Raw genomic sequence first — 19,892 nt, 5'->3', positions numbered from 1 at the left:
TTTTTCTACTTAGTAATTTGCAGAAGATTTTGCTTATGAGGTGGCAATGAAACACATATTTTCCCTGAAGCACTAGAAAAAGAACTGACTGCTGCTCCCAGGGTATCAAAATTGATTTGCAATGTCTACTGCAATACCTATTCTGCAACCCCAAAGATATCACAAGAGTTATGAAATGGAACAAATCTTTAGCCCTAGCTACCACTGAAATCTAACATCAAGAGCAATCTGGACAGCACAGACATGAAGAGTCAAATTTTGTCTTCTGCACTCTCATATGGCTGCAGAAGGGCCAAAATTAAGTAGAAAAATCATGCTGTAGTTGTGCAAAGGCAAGGCAAGTGAGGAATGTTCTTGTGCATACATGATGCTTGGATAACATGAGCTATAACTGTGTAAGGACCAAAGAATTTAATCCACTAATTATGGACTTTGATAGCCTGTAGCACTGCTTTTCAAGACTGTTCAAGTGCTCGTATTGCAATTCATGCGCCCAGGGACAATACAGTTCGGGAATTTCGACACACTTGCAGCACCATCTCACTTCTTTTTCCGATATTTGTCTTGCAGTAGGCTTCAAAGTATGCAAAATGTAAAAGACCTACCGACAAAGCCACGCCTGTAAAGCAGGCAGAGGACTGCTCCAGCTCCCTGGTTTGCAGACAAACCCAGTCAGACTGGCCAACGATGAACAGGACTATGGTTTTCCTACTGTATTTCTTACTCACCGATTGTTTCCAGGTATTTTCAACGTCCAGACTTTGCAGGCTTCCTCAGTGACAGAGGAGGAGGGGAACATTTTGAGGGTCTGCTTTTTTTCATAAGCTTCCTCCTAGCCTGGAGATAAGCCTGGTGTGGAAAGCCTGTGCCCCCTTTGGTTGCAATCAGCATTAGCTCCTCGGAGAGGAGGAAAGACCAGGAGCCAGGTTATCAAGCAGCCTGTCCTCGACAGCTATGGTCAAGCCGCTATCGGGCCCATGACCGAGCCCCCCAGTTGTCCGGCAGACGCAGATGAAACAATCAACTGTGCCGCGCAGAAATCCGCTAGAAAAGACTCCCTCTCTGCCTGTCCATCAGCGACCGGATTTCAATGAATGCAGCTATTATGCGTTTTAACTACCAGCCATACGCCTGGTCCTGTTCCCAACAAACCCAAAGGGAACGGTGTTATTGACTTAAGTGGGAGCAGAGGCAGGCCCTTCGCTGCTCTGCGATCTAGCAAGGCTACAGCTTGCTAGCGCCTAGCCAGGAGCGCCGTACGTGAAGTCGGGGAGTTTACTCATGAGAGCGCTTCCTCCGACACGTATGTGTCTGCTGGGCTGAGCCGGCGGCTTGCTCCAGCCCAGCTCTGCTGAGAGGCAGCAGGGGTCTGTGTGACACTCTGCTTCCCGGAGAAGAGGGGTTTTCTAAACCAACTTCCCCAGAAGTGTTTTGCCAGGACGGGTTCAGGACACGAGAGCAGGGAGGCCGTACACCAGCCACGCGGCCACACCTGACCAGCTAACACTGCACAGCTCAGCAGAAACGTTTCAAACAAACAACATATTCCTAAAATGAATCGCATCGGAACAAAGCTTTCTCATGAAGCTTGTGCTTCTGCAAGCCACATATTTTCCTTGGCACGCCTCCAGGCTTAAAAGCAGATGTAAATGTTACCAAGGCTCAGATACAGCAACTTCTTCTCCCCCGATCGCCAAGGAAAACTTACAGAAAATAACCCACAAAACCTTTACCATTTGAAACAGCAATGTCAACAGCCATTACTATGGAAATAGGAGAATCAATCAGGCATGGGATTGAGAAGCGACTTCTTCCCCCGCTAACTGCACAGCCACTAGCAGGGCTGCAGCGTGAAGCTGGCTCTTAGCTGAGAAGAGGGTGCAACGCAGCTTCAGCTGAACACTTAATGACTCAAAATGTTTAATGCAAAGGTGCGTGTGCAGATGCACATCAAGCAAATGCTGGGTTTTCAACACTAAAAGTACTCTCGAGTATCAAAACGCTGCAAAGCACTGCCTGCTGATTTCTGCAGCTTTCCCATCGCTTGGCCAGCCTCCTGCTCCCTCCGCCAGTGTCTGCCATCACCATCACTGAATGAGGGTGGAGGCACTCGGGACTTCTCTGAGGCGACCAGACACTTCCTTGAAAGCCTGAGACTCAAGGACGTCCGTGGAAATCTAAGTGCTGATGTTAGAAGACAGCAAAGTTCGCTGCTAGATTTCAGAGCACACTGCAGCTAAGAGGTAGGCAGGTCTCTCTGTGGGCAACCGCACACCTGGGACTGGAGAAAACCAGCAGTGACACCTAGTTTGGTCAGCTGCTCTTCTGGGGGCTTTCTTCTGGTGGGCCTCCAGGGAGACACAGTTCAGCAAACCCGCTAGAAACAGCAAAACCCGATACCGCGGGTGTGCGGTTTCGTGTAACAGGATACCCCTCAAACCCAGACGAGCAAGTCCACCGAAGGTCTGACTCGAACGCATTACTTCAGTCTCCCTTACTCATCGCGTACAACCCAAGCCCCAAATGTTAACGACTCAGCATGTTTTATCACAGTAGCATGTACACTTTCAATCATCATTAGAGACGAGGAGGGTCTAGGCTCAGGCACCACGCCAGATTAAGTAAAACTTTCCATGAGGAAAGCTATTTGTTTTCTCCCAGAGCTGCGAGGCTTGGCCAAGAGGGAGGGAGGGAAAAGCTCGCCCAAGCCAGACCGAAGTGTAGACAGTGTTACTGGACTTTGCAGACTACCTGCGTGTTGTTCTAATGACATCTGGACTACTGGAAATCACCGAGTGCGCTCAGGAGTTTTCAAAGGCATAATTGTGGCAGCAGCAGACTAAACTTAATGCCTCGAGAGCCAATCGCTTTAATCATGAAGCTGAGATGTATGAAAAAGGATACATTTCAGCAAAAGAATAATTCTGTCTGCTATGGTTCCTGTTCAAATAAACTATATCACCAAACCACGTGCATTTGAAGCATATAGAGGAGTGAAAAAAAGAACATATGGTTTAGAGGCAAAAAACTTTCATATATACTGTACAGGAGATATATGGACTTGTCAGACATCTAACAGTTCAACACTGTAAGCAATTCATGGGAATGACATTAGCAATAGCTCATATTACATCCAGGAGTTACAGCTTTTACTGCAAAGGTTATTTTTAAAAGAGCCATGTTTAAAATGAAATGGCTGGCAGGGCTGCAGCTTTCAGTAACACTTTACCTGTGGTTTTGCCACTTTTACATACTTATTGGGGGCTTAATGCTCCCAATTTACCTTTTTAGAGTAAAATAAAAGTCGCAATGAATGCATTCATTGGCATGGTGCTATAAAACTCACAGCTGTGCAAAGACAATCACAAGAACAAAAGCCTCCTTGTTTTAAAAAAGATGATGTGGTTCTGATACTTTCTGCTAGCCACATATCTAAGCATCAGATACCTTCGTTTATGGCCTATGTATTTTCATCTTACTACACAAAGATTTATAGATCTGATCAAGTCAAGATCAGGATAGAGACCTTTACGAACGCGTCCGTGTCAAAAGGAGGAGGCTGAATTAATATACAAAACTTCAGACAAGAGATCTGTCTTTCAGATATTGTTATTCCAGTTCTGGCTCCTACACAGGACTCGGGGCGTTCTGGAAAACAGTTTTTTCAATGGCAGAGGGAACCCTGGCCCCACTGCCGGCAATGGGAGCGTGTCGCCGATTTCAACGTGGCTGGGACTGCATCTCAAAAGTTGAGATTAGAACCCAGGCAAAGCTCAAAGAAGCCAAGATCTTCTTCAGCTTCAGTACTCAAGCATACCTTGATTAAAGAATCCTCCAGGATGCTGCTTTGCTTTCAATTAAAAACTGCTTTTGTAAAGTTCTGTGCATTAATATAACAAACGGGATCACAGTGTGTACAATACACCTTGAAATCTGCTTAGAACGTAAGTCATACATTTTTTCCTGTTGGTACCAATGTGTTTCCCCCTTGCTTTTTCGAAATAGCTTCATTTTCATCTGTAATGAAAACTACTTTCTTTGATGTTTCTAACGGCAGGAAATAATTTCACAACTGAGTGTCATTCTGCTGCAGGTAAAAAATGTAATAGCTTGTGGGAGTGCCAGTTACAACCTGAAAAATGTTTCTTGGCATTAGCATGCCTAATTGAACACTCTCCATCCTGGTGAAATAAAGATTTGGAGCTCAGTTCTGTGTTCCACCCAGGCTACACTAGGTCCAGGAAAGGGAAACGGGGATAAGGAAGGTGATTTCAAGCCACCTTTAGCATCTCCTGTTGTGAGCCTGGCCAGTTCGCAGCTGCCTGAACATCCTGAAAGCCATGTGAACTTACATTCGACCGCCTCTGGCTTGGGGTTTCTTCTACCCCTAAGAAAAGCAGTTAAAATTTGGAAAAACTATCATCTGAGCTGTCCTGGTCAACAGAAAAATAGCAAGATTAGTTCAAGAGCAGACTAGCACAGCTTTTGACCCAAGTCCTAGTTAGAGGGCCACAGAGAGGAGCACGTTCAAAAATGAGATATAAACTAGGTATTCTTCCCTTGAGAGAATGACTAGTTCAAGGGACCAGGAAGATTTCTCATCAGCATGTAGCTTCCCCAAACTGGCCATCTCTTTGGGCAATGCTAATTCCACTTCATGCCTCAAAGGGCTGAACAGCACATTAGACTCATCGATCCCCAGATAAAATGTTTTCTCTTAAAAGCAATTACTGCACGGACTCGTACTGAAGAGGTCCCTCAAGCCTGCCTGTCTAAGGATTTTCCATGAGCTCCACCACCCTAGCGCCCCATGCTACTCCCAGGTTAGATCCGAAAGGGGAATGTCACCTAACCTCCACCGCCTGGGGCAGGGGTGGCAGACGCACGTGGAGCCAGCGTCAGCCCTGGCGTGGTCTGCCAGGGTGCCCCAGCGCCCTGCAGGCTGCTGCAAGAGCTTCTGGCAGGGAGGACAGGAGACACCCCCTCTCCTGCTGCAAAGGACCAGGGGCTCCCGCAGAGGACCAAAACCAGGCATAAATGTCACATTTCAACCGCTTTTAATCAAATCTTGCTGTGAAAGCAGCAAAGGGAGTCAGCCATAATCTTTGTTAGGAGGTTGAACTTGGAATTATTTGAAATGAGTGCTGGTATACAAGCCAGATACCTTTCAATATCAAGAGCATAGCCATAATATATCAGGTATCACTTTACAGGGTGAGTTTTAAATACGTTCTACATGTTCACTCATATATTCACATACTGAAACGGACAGCACATTTAATGAGTAGCCCAGGTGGCTACTGTAGATTTTGATTTAAAACAAGATTGCCAAGACCAAAACTTATTTGCCAAAATGGAAGTCTCTTTGGGTGCTCCCTTTATATCACTTCAGCTGCCCACCATTACCGAAGCAGAAAATGTCATATACAGGACATATATTTATATAAACTCACTGACTGGTTTTTTCCATCTATACTCTGCAGTATAGATGGTCTATATTTGGAGATTCTCCAGACCAAAAGGAATGAATATTGCTTTGATCCCATAAGCTGAAACAAAAAAAAATCAGTTTATACCTGGTTCAAGATTGCTATATGTATATTAGATACATACATCAAACCTCCCCAAATTGGCAAACAAGCAACCAAAATTTTACCTAATATAATCTAGCATAACCAATTAGATATTTTATTTTTCTGGTAGTCCCATAAGTATGTTAGATGTTTATACCTCACACTTCATAAATACTTTCAGGTAAAACTGGAGGTATTAAAGACACCGTGAAGATACACTTTTTTAATGGAGTGATGCTTTGAGAATTTAATTTTTAATGTCATTAAAATATTTCATTACTTTTAAATTACTTTAGGGATGAGGAAAAGAGTTGGTATACTTAGAGTAGCAGGCAAGGAAAGCAGTCAAGTACATCTGACTTCTCTCTGGCTTTCATATTGTTCACAGGTGCAAAGATTGAAAAAATACTGAAAAAAAGGTTAAATCATGTTGTATGAAGGGATCTGAACTGAATCAGTGAGACAACAAATTATGAAGAGGTAGAGCAGCAACCTATTTAAAAAAAGAGAGTAACTGTCCTTACCCACGGGTATGATTTGATATTCTGGTTTTCAGAATATGGTCATAAAGCACAGATATCCCACCCACTCCTCCAACAAGGAAAACTCTTAAATATGGATATGATACTAAGAAGAAATAATGGCAATGGCTTAAAAGCTCTTATTCCCAAAAAAATCAAGCACATGAAAAATTAGTTGCTCCTATTCAGTATGAGCCACTCTGCAAAACCCATTCTCCCTTATTCCACAGTTATGGCCAGAGGTCTGAATGAAATGGCACCAGACACAAAGGCATTGCATATGTGGAGTGCTTTGCCTTTTCAGCGCAGATCTCGGTGAACAGCACCTACTGGGACACCAAACGCAATCACTGGTGGTTTCCAGGCAGTCACCGTAGTGGCCAAACCGCCCTTTGAGGCTGTGTGAGGCCAGATACCATCCTTCCATAACTAATTGGTGAGCATGAGGAGGGGATTTTTTACCGAGACAGGATGAGTTGATTAGATAGCTGCTGGGGAGGATCAGATGACATCAGATGTGGCTTCAAGTCGCACTTACTCTGGCCTATGGGTGAGATGCTGCCACCAAGAACTGTCCCACTGCACTCCCTGACCCGCAGCAACAGGCTTCCTGCCCCTCTCGTGGGCTGGACCCAGCTATTGGACCCAGGGGATGTGGTTCCATGAGCTGACCCAGTGGAAAACTATGTGGGTTTTGCTATTTTTGGCAGGTTAGTTTTCCATTAGCCTGCTCTGCCGCTCCATAATCAATTGATAGGACTTAAAGGAAGCAGCAAGAAGATGTGGCTAAGGGCAAGATGGATCGAGGCCACCCTTTCCATGGGAGCCTGCAGTTACATCAGATTAAATGTAATGTGAAACCAACGACTGCACTGGTGGTGGTAAGGGTGCCTGCATGAAATGCATATAGCATAGATCTAAACGGGCTTCCAGCCTGATTCGCAGCTTTGTGCTCCTGTGCCGTGTGTGTGAGGCATGCCGGGGCTCTGCATGGTTTGAACAGAGGATCTTGGCCAGCACAAGTCCCACAAGACATGCTTCCTGCCTTTAGCCCCTCTGCCACATACCTTCTCTCTCAACTGCCCAAATACTGAGACAAGTAAGAAGACAGTAGTAGTCCACTCCTGATTTCTACAAGGGCTTCATTTTGTCAACACAAAACATAGAGTGGATGACCTTTTCTTTAGGCAGTGAGATAACGCATAGATAGGAAAGGGCAGCTCACGCTCCATCAGTGTGACTCCTGAGACAAACCTACATATCAGTTTAGACATAGAAAAGGGACTTCCTCTGGTTACCATTCCTGATTACCACCCTCAGAGGGAACTGGTGGTATTTAATTTTTTGGAACTACGTAAGTTAGGTTTTTTCTATTATGTATTGTTACCATGACTGTTACATGTCTATGAATTCTTCCTTGGTCTATAGTTCGTGTGGTCAGCCACAGAATGATTTTGATAGCCTGCTGGATGCCAAAGGGAAGTATATCTGGATTTGGCTGAAGAGATCTTCAAAGTCAACTTTAAGTGTCAGTGCAGATGTACATGGTGGCTTCTACAATTACTTCTGATTATCTGTCAGAGGACTGGTGTGCGTGTGTGTCCAGAAGAGGGGATGGAAGAGAGATGGTGTTAAAGACTAAACCATTTATGCTTTGTCAGACAGAATGAGCATTGCTGCAAAAAATAAAATCTCTCTCCCAGACCACATGGTAGCAAAGTTCCTCTGTTCCTCCAGGAGAAACCTGAAGCAGACATGGCTGAGAAGCTTCACCCTTCATCCCTGAGCCTCAGTCCCATCTCTACAGCAGAGACTAGCCAAAGGCAGCTTTCATAGTGCTGTCAGAGAAGTAGTTCCTAGATTTTGAGAGGTAAGGCAGAAAGACTGCCCATTTCTTGTGCTTTTCTAGGAAGACAGCTATAGACTAAATTTAGATTTTATCTGTATTCTCTTCCTTCCATAGATAACTTCTGGTTTCTCTCAAAACCGAAATTTGAGCATGGCTTTTTGTTTTGGTTTGTGTACATTTCTTGTTTGGTTTGTTGAAATCTTGCCCCTTTGAGCATAGATATGTGGTAAAACTGCACGCTATATGAAGAAAACCTTGTCACAAAAGATGTGTTGTGCAAAACTTCAGTGAACTGAACTCCTAATTAAGAAAAATTCCTTAGATCTGTCTATCATGTAACGAGTAATAACTACTGTTAAGAAAAGTAATTTTCCTGGAGTTGAAAAGCAAAAGGCTGCTACTCAACCTCCAAAACATTCATTTGTAATCCTAATTCAGTGAGTATCATGCTGTTTAAAATAGAATGACTAAATGTCCTTTTTTTAAAAACAGTGCAATGAATTGTCTTTAAATTCTCCCCGAAAGACAATCACATTCAGATGTTCCTTGGCACCAATTAGTTTCAGTGCTGCCATTCCAAAGGCATTTCTTCTTCAAATAGAATGGTATGTTATATAAAGTTATGTGGCTATTGGAAGGGAACTCACGTACTGCATTAAGGTGAGGGTCCAGAATACTACTGGGATACTTAGCAGCAAGTGCTAAATCACAGTTCAATGAGGTCACATAATCAAATTCCAGATTATCCCTTTTATTACGTTTGACTAATAAATCTTTGGAAACTAGAGTCTGACAAGTTCATCACAGCATTTTAACTTTTCAGTGGTGCGTGTAGAATACATATACATATAGAATCTTACAAAAGCAAAAAAAAAAAAAAAAAGCAGCAGCAAGCCCACAATAAGAATGGAAGAAAAAGTAGTCTTTATGTCAGATGCCACCGGACTGAAAAGTTAGGATGAAAGATGTGCCTCCGTTTTTAATTTGAACCTTCTAAACTGAAGTAGAGCAGTTTATCATTTAGTTCCAGTCAACAGATTTGCACATCAGAGGTTTCACTGTATTATGGATGGGACAACGTTAAATATGTTTTCACTGCAGTTCCACAGGTCACTGGCATGGGCATAAGCCAAGACCGTACGGTTAAGATTATTGCAACATAGCTATCGGTCATGCATCTAGCTCTATGGTAACTAACAGTATTTAACGCTTAGATAATATGGTTTCATTGTCACAAATGAAATTAAAGAGCCCTTTCCCATATAGAGACAATCCAAGCAAAAGTCCGCACCATTCCACCAGGCTGTTAATTAAACTTTTTTCCACCAGGACTCAAAAGGAGGAGAAAGTTAAGGGAACTCACTGATATAGCAACATGGTTGAACGCAAACCTATGCTGCGGAAGACTTACCATCATCCAGGTACATCTGGTCCAATTCCTCAGGTTCTCGCTTGATCGTTACAGGAATAGGGGCCAAATTATGATTACTTTCCTCATGCAACTCTGGCAATGACAGTGGTTGGGTTGTTGGAGACTCATTTCTGTGAACCTTCGGCAGTTGCTGCTGCTGTTGACCCATTATGGATGAGTGAGTTGGACTGCAGGACTGCAAATAGGTTGGCTCTTGGGTAACAGATGGAACTGGAGAAGAGGGACTGTTGGGATAGAGTGTTTGTTGATAACCAAGGGGACAGCTACTGCTCAGATGTTGACTCACCTGCGGCTGCAGCATGATGTGAGATGATTGCTCGGGGGAGCTTGGGTGCACAACTATAGACCTTGGCACTTCCTGTATGGTGGGAACACCTCCAGCGGGCTGCTGAAGTCCGAGGTGACTGTGGCCCGGGTTGGGGATGCACTTGTAAGGAGAGGACGAAAGGTCGTGCAGCTTGGGGCTTGCGTTGGGAGAGGGTGACATCACAGCGTTTCTCTGCTGACAGGAGGCAAAGCCAGCCACGAGGCACGAACCAGGATCAGGGGGCATCATGATCTGCTGGCTGTAGTATGGTTTAGAGAGAGGGCTTAAGCCTTGGTTCATTGGTCCACAGGTTTGAGCAGGCTCATAGTCATCTGTGGGTTCTGTTTTTATAATTGGAACTGTTAAAAGAAAAAAGTTTTAAATAAACATGAGTTGCGTATTGGTATGATCAAGTTGGCTTGTGGCTAGGATACCCTTTGCAAAACAAACAACGTCTTGAATAAGACTCTGTGTGTCTTTTGCCTAGTTCTCCCACCCTATAAAAAAAAATGAATGAGTCATCAGCACAAGAAAGTCACAGCTGGTTCTAATATTGAAAAGGACTATTTTCTTTGGACTCTCCTCCAGCACTAATGTGCTATAAAAATCTATTTGCAAATAGCTGTGCTTCAGTGGAAGCTTTGGACCCAAGGGCTCCATGGATTTGTAGTAATCAAAGCAAGAATTTTAACTTGGATATACTACTGCATTTCTACGGCTACTGATGGCCCATTTGATAAATGTCTGCACACTCGGTAAACTGAAGCATAATAAGGTAGAGATGGGGCTTTCAGAGTTCAGTGAAAGTAAAAGTGCAAAGATACATGACAAACTACTATGTACAAGAAGTTTTCCCTTATGAGGATACTTTTGAAAGAGTAGGATTTGATTTATTTAGTTTTTACATGATTGTGTTTAATCTTACTAACCAGCCAATGGGTGTAAAATATTCAATAAGTTGCATCCAACTCTCAGTGATTCTAAGTTGGATCCAAACTGCTAATGCCAGCTCCTAACAAATCAGTCTCTGGCTACCAAGAAAAACTGACTCCTATCCTAGACCTCTGCTCGCTCTACCCATTGTCCCAAAAGAGGCTCTAATTGAGCTGTCAAGCCATGTCTCTAAATACCACCAGCACATGGACAGAATGACTGTCTATGAGCATCAACTCAGTCATGACAAATGTAGAGCTGCTTTCTCAAGTCAGAGAAAAGATCCTTCCTCAAATCAAAGTGCCTTTTTCACACTGGCTTTCTCTCTCAAATCTGAGGGAGGTGCGTTTGCTGCTTCTCCTACAGCATATGCAGTGCATAGGTAAAACACACCCACTTTCTCTATCAGGAAAATTATAAATAATAGGGCCAAGCTAGTCTGTAGATGTATTTTTTCTAGCCAGATGCAACTCTAACGTATACAACAATTGAGTATGGACGCACAGTTGCATTTATCTTCTTTCCCAAAAAGAGATCCACAGGAACAGCCGTTGCTTGAAGGCGCTGTTGGAAATTTACGGTGACACCAGAGAATATCTTTCAGAATATTAGAATAACCAACCCGTTGCGGCACAAAGTTACTAATGAAACATCTTTGCACAACTCAGCTCACAGCACATGCGTGTTGCGTCAGTGTCTCTGACTGTATTTTTAGTTGCATGTGTTTTACAAACACCCTTATACATTCTCCAGCCATTTACTATGTTCATGTATGAGTCTTTTGAACCCCTAAAAATGCACGTGTGTCCATGTGTACATATAAAACCTCTTTTAACACTCACAAATTTTGCTGCTGGTGAATGCACTTCACTACCCTTGTTTTACAGTTCCCTAGCCTCTTGTTAACTTTGCTCCTTTTATGTTCTTTTACATAAGATGCTTGCAACACTTGTTTCAAGATTTCTAGCACCCCTAGTAAAAACATGTTTATATATGTAACAGATGCACAGGTGCTGCTCAAGATGAATGTGCTATGGATAATGGACTGTCATTGGATTCCTCATAATCTTATTTTCACCTGCTCGCGTGCTGCGCACTGGCTAGCAGGGCTACTAATGCACTTGGTTGCAGAGAGGCAGATTCCAGGTTCAGTGACAGCTTTATAAAACCAACATCACACCCTTTATGAAAATGCAAGACCAAAGAAACGCACCTAGATAAACACAGCAGCTCAGATATTGTAAGAAAATACCTTTAACAAGTTCCTGAGCTAGCAAATATTCTCACATGTTTTATATTAGTTTCACTGTACTAGCACTAACCACAGCACAGCTGGAAATATGATGGTTGTTGAACACTGAATTTTCCCAATATATCACTGTTATAGAAACACCTGTGCTAAATAATTCCAAGCTCAACCACTGGCAATTCAACTCCAATAAACCCTGGAGTTGTCTGACTTGTTATAACCTAGGGAAGGGTTATGGCCCTGGTGGCAGGCAGGCTGGAGGCTTTCAAGGCAGCAGGTTCCTGATCTCAGGCTGATTTTTCATTGTAGCTCTTCTACAGCACATCTTTGCTACTTGGCTTACCAGGCACTTTTTTGTCACTTCCCTTTGAATTTTTTCTTTAGAAGAGCAATGCCATGGGGTCTATTTGGTGGTCTGATTAGTGGCCATGAACATTGGGTTTCATATGTTGCTACGCTGAAATACACCTGCCGCAACCAACAGAGAATAACCAGTAAGTCCTACTCTGCACTGGGCTCTATTCCAGACCTGTTAGTCCAAAAACTCTCTTGAAGATGGTGACAGCAACCAAGGTACTCCTGGCTGCCCATAAATTCAGAGTTCAGAGGGAAAATAGAGACTGGTGTTAATTACTCAGTCAGGGTAAGTCACAGTAGCTTGTTTGCTGATGGCAGGTTGGTAATCAGAGAGGGAAACAAGAAGGAGGGATATGAGATTCAGTGGGACCTCCATTTTATTTGACATCTGTTTACATTCTGCCCTTGTATTGCTCTGAACTGATACTCCTGAGCATCAGTTATTTCATGTAATGGGAAACAAATTGTCTTTAAATGGACAGATACTACCTGCACTTAGGCTTAGAGGTGTCTGAACTTGTTCAGCTGAATTGTCTCCATTACCTTTTTTAATGTGTTTTTTCAACACTGTAAAAAAGTCTCCCCTTGCTACATATCATATATTTTGTTTGTATACTAATCTCATCACTAGAATAGGTATCACACCGAAAGACAGAAAAAGTATTAATGATGAAATGGTGAAGGAATTTGTATCATCTGACCTTTCAGTGCTTTGCCATTTGTATAGCCATTTAACACTGTGCAGAGTGGACGTACAGATGGCAGCAAGCTGGGATGGCAGACACTCACTCCCCTTTAAAAAAGTGTAAATGTTTTCACAGGGTACCAGTTTGGAGAAGGAAGCTCTGTAGATTTTTTTTCCTCTCTTTCTTCCTGGAGAGACCATTACTAATGACCCAGATGATCTGGAAACAGACCTGCAAAGCTGAGCATGTCCGCAGAAACGTAAGATATTAACCTTTCTGGCTAAACCTCAACTTTTGTATTCTACATGAATAACTGTATTACTTGACTTGTGGAGGACAGATATACCACAAATTGCTACGTTACACCAGTTAACAGTTTATTTATGACACTCTATCCTGTATCTGCTTCTCCCCAGCCTACGTAACTTCACCAAATGGAGTAACAAAGGCCAAAAATATTTGCCAATGTTTGTATTTCCAAACTCAACTCAAACGAGCTGTGGGTCTGACCTCCTGGTCATTCTGAAAATACTTCGAATGTGTTAAAAGTTGGCGTAAATCACCTCATATTCTTTCTTTAAAAGGGCAACCGTTTACTTCCACTTTGCAAAGGACCGCAGAGGGCCCAGGAGCTGTGGGTGTTTCAAGGCACACCTTCCAAAACCAACGCAGGAACGGCCTGTACCTGTACTCGCTGGCTACCCGCTTACCATCACAGTGTCTATGGCGTTACTCAAACCAGTTAAAATACTTGCATGTAATAAGGCTACCAGTTCCTAACACACCCTACCCACTGTCTCACTGACTTTTTGGGGGGCGAGCAGCTGCAGTTGACTTAGAGCAGCTGAAGACACAAACCTTACGTGCCCACCTTCACCATTTTCTCCTAGGCAGGAACCCAATGGGTTCCTCCAGAGCAGCCAGGGCTGATCACTGGCCAGCCGTGGACTAGTGTTGCCACTTACCTATTGACTCATGCTTGATTAACGGCAAATCTTTTCAGACCTGAGCTAGAAAAAGGAGTTTCATTCTCAAATACATCCCTGTGGAGGCATGGTAAGCTAGCTGCCATAACACATATCCATTTCCACCGTCACTCACTTGCACAAGTGAATATTTCACACAGGGAGATGCGACATGATACAGAGAGTACAGTTAATTTTCTCAGGATTAATATTTAACAGAGAACAGTATTAGCCTGACTAACTTCTAGCTCAAATATTTCAAATCTTAAATGACTTGGTAAAAACCTACCAGCTGAAAGAGACACTCCTAGTCACACAGCAGGCCTGGACTGGCAATTAACTGGAAAGCCCTACAGCTGTTCAGAATCTGCAAGCACTTTTAGCAGAAACCGGACTATTTCTTCAATTCAGCAGAGCCCTATCAAATGGCAACAAGCATTCTGTCTCAAAGCTGCTCCGTGGTGCTGAGATAACACCCAGTCTTGCAGACTCTCAGCTGGCTAGAATGAAAAATTGTGACTGAATTTGCCATACACTGAGATTTGCCAATAATAAATTGCAGCAATGAAGCCAGAATTCATGAAATTATAAACAGAAAAGATAATGCAGTTTTTACATACACTCCGACTCAAAGGTAATGTTACTTGTTTAAGAGACCCTGCTCTGCTGAGGGATCAGGCCCTTGCCATAAAAAGGAAAAAATGAATGCAAGTTCGGTTTGTATGGTGAATTTTTAAATGCTTGTTACTTCACAATGCATTAGGTTGGCCGACAGACGATTTTAAATAGTCCTCAATTTTGAATATTAAAATATGACAGAGCTTACAGTTCTAAATTAGTCTGATAAGCAACTTAATCTGTGGTAATTGGTTTTCAATGGTTTGACGATGCCTTCTTAGGCTCTGGACTCATGTCATTATGTCATCTAATTTAATACGAAGTTCTGAGAACCGCACATTGGCAGCAGCCCTGATTATAAATCAAAGCTTCTTACTCAGAGAGACCAGGGTTATGACATCATACCGAAGCACTGGGAGGAAGACAATGGTCCTTCTGTGTGGGTCTGAATCTGGGAGAAATACTTCAGCCAGTTCTGCAAGCCCAAGTTTAAATGAAAGGCCTTTCTAGCAGGTAAAAAGTTAATATATCAAACCTTGAAGAAAAATAATAAATCATGCACATTCAGTAAAGGGAGTCAGAAAGTGCTTAAATATAAATTATATGTATTTTTTGACAATTCTAACAAGTCTGTTTGCTTTTACACTTTAGCAATCCAGATGGGTTTTAAAACTTTTTTTTGGGAGGTGCTATTAAAATATGTGAACTGAGAAAATATAATCAGATAAATTAAACAGATGTTTATCCTGATTAACATTAAACTAACAAATTCCCATTTCCACGTAGTATTATCAATGCAGACATTTATGGCACTATAATATATTTATTTTACCCTTAAGTTTGATTGAACCTATCAAACAAAATAGCCACCTTTCACAGTGCAGACTATGATGTAGTTCCCTGGCACCAGCACACAGATTTTGGTTAGCATATGAAAATCAAAACACTACTTTTTTCATCATGTGCACACACACATTTCTTCAACTTCTGGACTAAATGTCTCATAATTGGTAAGCATTTGGGATGCGACGTTCAAAGAGGGTTGAGGAGTTAGGTGGCTAAATCTCCATTACTGAGCTAAGCTTTGAAATGTCATTTGTGCCTTCAAAATCCTCCCCCGTCAGTCAGTTTTGAGCCAGGCAGCACACCCTCTTCACCACGAACCAGACATTCCTTCAGAAGACGCGGCACAGGTCATCCCAACTGCTGCTGCTGCTCTGCTGCTGGCCGACTGGAGACACAGTTAGGGATGCGGACACATGTCCGTGTACAGCTTAGCCACTCTGGATTCGTGCAAAGACAAAATCCTGGCTGCTGAAGCTGCATCGGCTGGATCCAGCAGGCTCGAGCGGAGCGTGGACCTCACCCCTCGTTCTGACTCTGGAGCAGTCTGTTGTTGGGGAGAGGCAATGGGCTGGCTGCCCTCAGAAACTATAATCCCACTGTTTTGTAACACAAGAGCAGCAGTGGTCGAGCAAAACTTTCTGAAACGCCCTGCCAATGCATCTGCAGCAGTGGCAATCTCAGTGACAAGGGACTCAACCCCGGGGATCTCCTGAGACAGTCACTACAGGGGCCTTTGCAGATGCTGTCCGTGAACTGGGTATTTTTCCCTAGGCACTAATTCAACCAAAACATTTTTTAAAGGTCAAGTACTATCAAGCCTTTGCTTTTTAGTTAATAAAACCAGAGCATGGTGACTCAGAAACAAAGGGAGCCTCACGCTATCGAGAAGCTGTAGGCAGTACACACGTGTGATTGCAGCTTTTATCTACGCAAGTATCTGAACTCACTCACCCTCTCTTGCTAGTACACTGCTACTGGTACTGCTCATCGGGAGGGCTACCTCTAACACATGCCTGCCTGCCCTCTTTGGGTTCATGTGTATATATTTTTATGGGATCAGATGCATATGTACAGTTTTATACAAGAATAGCCTCCAGGTAGATGGAAGCCTTGCGCATGCATCTCAGCCTATAATCTCGGACAGTGCCATTATCTGATTAGAAAGTGCTTTCCAGCTAACTCATTTACTAAATGCTTTTCAACAGCTGTTAAACTATTAGGTTATGCAACGCGTATTTATGAGACAGAAGATTATATATGGTAGCTTGGTGCATACACTGTTAAACTGGGTGGGGAGAAGTGGAAGGTAGGCAGAGGGCATTTGGGTTGCGTTAGTAAGAAGATATGCATTAGCTTTCTTTCAAAAGAAAAGGGGAAAACTCTTAAAAGACACAATTCATTTTCCATCGTAACACCTTATTAAATCCTACAACGTTGTAAAGGATAAACCAAGTTCTGTGGTATGCCCGCTTGGGCTGCTCTACTGCTGCTCCCACGGCACAGCACCCGGCTCCACCGCTCCCTTGAGCTGGAGGTTTAGCTGTGCACAACACCCAGGCTGCACCGGCCAGGCTTTGGACATGTGAAAATTGGACACATTAAAATTCACTGGGGTGAGGTCTTTGTTGACAATGTGGCACAACATTACACGGCCAGCACTGACATTACTCCTGCTCTCCCAACGAGGGGAGGAGAATAGGAAAGCGGGGGCTGTGGGCAGAGGTCCTGCAAGGCAGCAGTGTGGGGGCAGCCCAAAGCTCCTCATCCCTGGCAGTCCTGCGGGAAGCTCTGCAGGGATGGGCTGGCAGGAGGGCATCCTTACTGCGCCAGCCCTACCCCCAGATCCGGCCTCTCCGGAGAGGGGTTTGGACCCAGCTGACCTCAGCCATCTGGGCTCTGACATGGTCTTTGTCTTCAGAGGGATGCAGTCCCTCCCACAGCCCACAAAACACATCCTCGCCCGTGCATTTCACCTCCAGCAGCCACCACCACTGCATCCCTTTTAGGATCAATCACGGGGCTAGATTAATTATGGTGATCAGCCACTTGAGAAGAACAAAAATAAGCATCTCCTGTAATCCAGCCCATGTAATTCTAAACCCCGTTCTCCCTCACGCAAGTTTTACCTTTTGGCTTTTAAGCTAATTGGAAGATCCTAAAGCCCCATGCTTGCTAACATATGCATGTGAAATCACTGGGAAGTAAGGGAGGGAGTCCTCGAAATGCTCATGCAGAGGGGTTCAGTGACCACAACCACAGGCTGGGTTTTGTTGTCTGAAGGGGAATATTTGGAAAGGGACGTACTGCCAAAAGGCCACTTTATGCACTGGAAGTTAACTACTATGGGTGATCATTGCTGCTGCGATGGAGCCTGCTGGTCAGACACAGCCAGGGGCTTCTATATAGTGCTTGTCCACCCCTGCCTGTCGCAGGGACATCACACAGGTAACGCTCCTTCTTGGCCTTCCAGACAGAGATGGAGGACCGCACAGCGAGGCAGAGTTTTGCCTCTAAAGATCAAGACGACTGCATCTGCAGGTTGGATGCGGCTGGCTAGGCTCCAGCCGACATGGGATGTCACCTGGATGAGGCGTGGGCAGCTCTAGTGGGGACCCAGCAACTGGGAGCAAAAGCACCCGAGGGCGTAAGGCTGGGGAGCGTAATCCGTGTCTCCTCCGCTCCACCACAGACCTCGCGCGGCTGCTGGTAGGGAGCGGAGGGGCTGATGCGCCTGGCGATGATGAATTTTGTGATCCTCTTAAAAGGAAACAGGAGTTCGACAAAATCTCACCTGCTTTTTGTTACTCTGTTAAATGTCAAAAGTAACAATCAGCCACCTAGCAGCCAAAACGAAATAAACTGTAACAGCGCATAGTGTAAAAATGAGCAACTGTGATTCGTATTTTCACCTAAAATAAAAAGAAATACCCTGGGGCCAACCTTCCCCCAGTCCCTCCTGTTGCCGTGCCCTGATCTGCGCAGGCTTCGCAGCAGCCCGGCTGCTCCCTGGGCCGGATGGAAACTCTTCCAGCAGGTCCGAGGCTTCAGGCCTGGCTCAGCCACTCTCGGTCCCCTCGCACACGGCCCCAGGAACGTGGACCTGACCTAAGGTGGGCCTGGGCGTAACGCACTCCTACTGGCTTTCATGCCCCTTCCTCCGGCTCCCCAAGGAAGGTGCCGCCGAGGCGCTGCCCGTCGTGGCACTGCCGCGGTCACGTTGCATACGCTGCAGGTTGGGATCCTTCCACAACCCCAGGCACCGAATTTGGCCCCGCTTCCCCAGCCGCCCCCAGATTACCACCATTTTGCAGACATGGGTTGGCTAATAATTTTGCCAGCCTCGAGCATGAAAACTCAAGAGGTGAGAGGTGTCAGGAGACGATCAGCAAAAGCCGTGCTTTGTGTCACACTAGAGCGGCAACGCTTTGCATCCTTATTTTATTGTTTTCTGCTAAGGCAGCCGATGTCGTCTTTTAACTTAGAAAGTGAGCTGTGGGCGGAAGAGCCGAGGTGAAACGGAGACACGGCTGCTCAATGCAATCACTAGAAAACTGCTGATTGCACTCCTCTGTAGGGCAGGCAGGAGATAATTTTAGAGCAGAGGCAGGAAGGTAGGAGGATGCTGACAGCAATGCGCAGTGGGCACCGCTCACCCTTTTCAGAAGCACACCGAGAGCTTCACTTTCATAGAATCACAGAATCACAGAATCATAGAATGGTTTGGGTTGGAAAGGACCTTAAAGATCATCTCGTTCCAACTCCCCTGCCATGGGCAGGGACACCAGCTGGCTCAAAGCCCCATCCAACTTGGCCTTGAACACTTCCAGGGATGGGGCATCCACAACTTCTCTGGGCAACCTGTTCCAGTGCCTCACCACCCTCATAGTGAAGAATTTCTTCCTTATATCTAATCTAAATCTACCCCCTTTCAGTTTAAAGCCATTACCCCTTCTCCTATCACTACATGCCCTTGTAAAAAATCTCTCTCTGGCTTTGTTGTAGGCCCCTTTCAGGTACTGGAAGGCTGCTATAAGGTCTCCCCAGAGCCTTCTCTTCTCCAGGCTGAACAACCCCAACTCTCTCAGCCTGTCTTCATAGGAGAAGTGCTCCAGCCCTCTGATCATCTTCGTGGCCCTCCTCTGGACTCGCACCAACAGGCCCAAATTCTTCTTATGTTGGGGGCCCCAGAGCTGAATGCAGTACTCCAGGTGGGGTCTCATGAGAGCAGAGTAGAGGGGGAGACTCATCTCCCTCGACCTGCTGGCCACGCTTCTTTTGATGCAGCCCAGGATACGGTTGGCTTTCTGGGCTGCAAGCGCACATTGCCGGGTCATGTTGAGCTTCTCATCAACCAACACTCCCAAGTCTTTCTCCTCAGGGCTGCTCTCAATCCATTCTCCGCCCAGCCTGCATTTGTGCTTGGGATTGGCCCGACCCATGTGCAGGACCTTGCACTTGGCTTTTTTGAACTTCATGAGATTTGCATGGGCCCACCTTTCGTGCCACTGGGCTGTAAACAATACTAAGGCACACCTGGTCACCACAGGCAGGCTCTC

The 19,892-nt window shown here is 44.7% G+C and overlaps 1 protein-coding gene across 2 annotated transcripts in view; it reads right to left on the bottom strand.

Moving 5' to 3' along the window:
• Positions 1-19,892, bottom strand: part of NFATC1 (nuclear factor of activated T cells 1) — a 112,325-nt gene that overhangs the window by 23,401 nt on the left and 69,032 nt on the right. The window contains exon 9 of one of the 2 annotated variants that reach the window (XM_075142847.1): positions 9,355-10,041. In XM_075142847.1, coding sequence (XP_074998948.1) covers positions 9,355-10,041 — 687 coding nt within the window. The remainder of the gene's footprint in view (positions 1-9,354; positions 10,042-19,892) is intronic. The other variant, XM_075142848.1, reaches the window with a different exon arrangement.

The sequence above is a fragment of the Calonectris borealis genome, chromosome 2 (genome assembly GCF_964195595.1).
Source record: "Calonectris borealis chromosome 2, bCalBor7.hap1.2, whole genome shotgun sequence".
Lineage (NCBI taxonomy): Eukaryota > Metazoa > Chordata > Aves > Procellariiformes > Procellariidae > Calonectris > Calonectris borealis.
The sequence above is the reverse complement of the archived record's forward strand: the minus strand, read 5'-3'. Positions and strand labels throughout refer to the sequence as shown.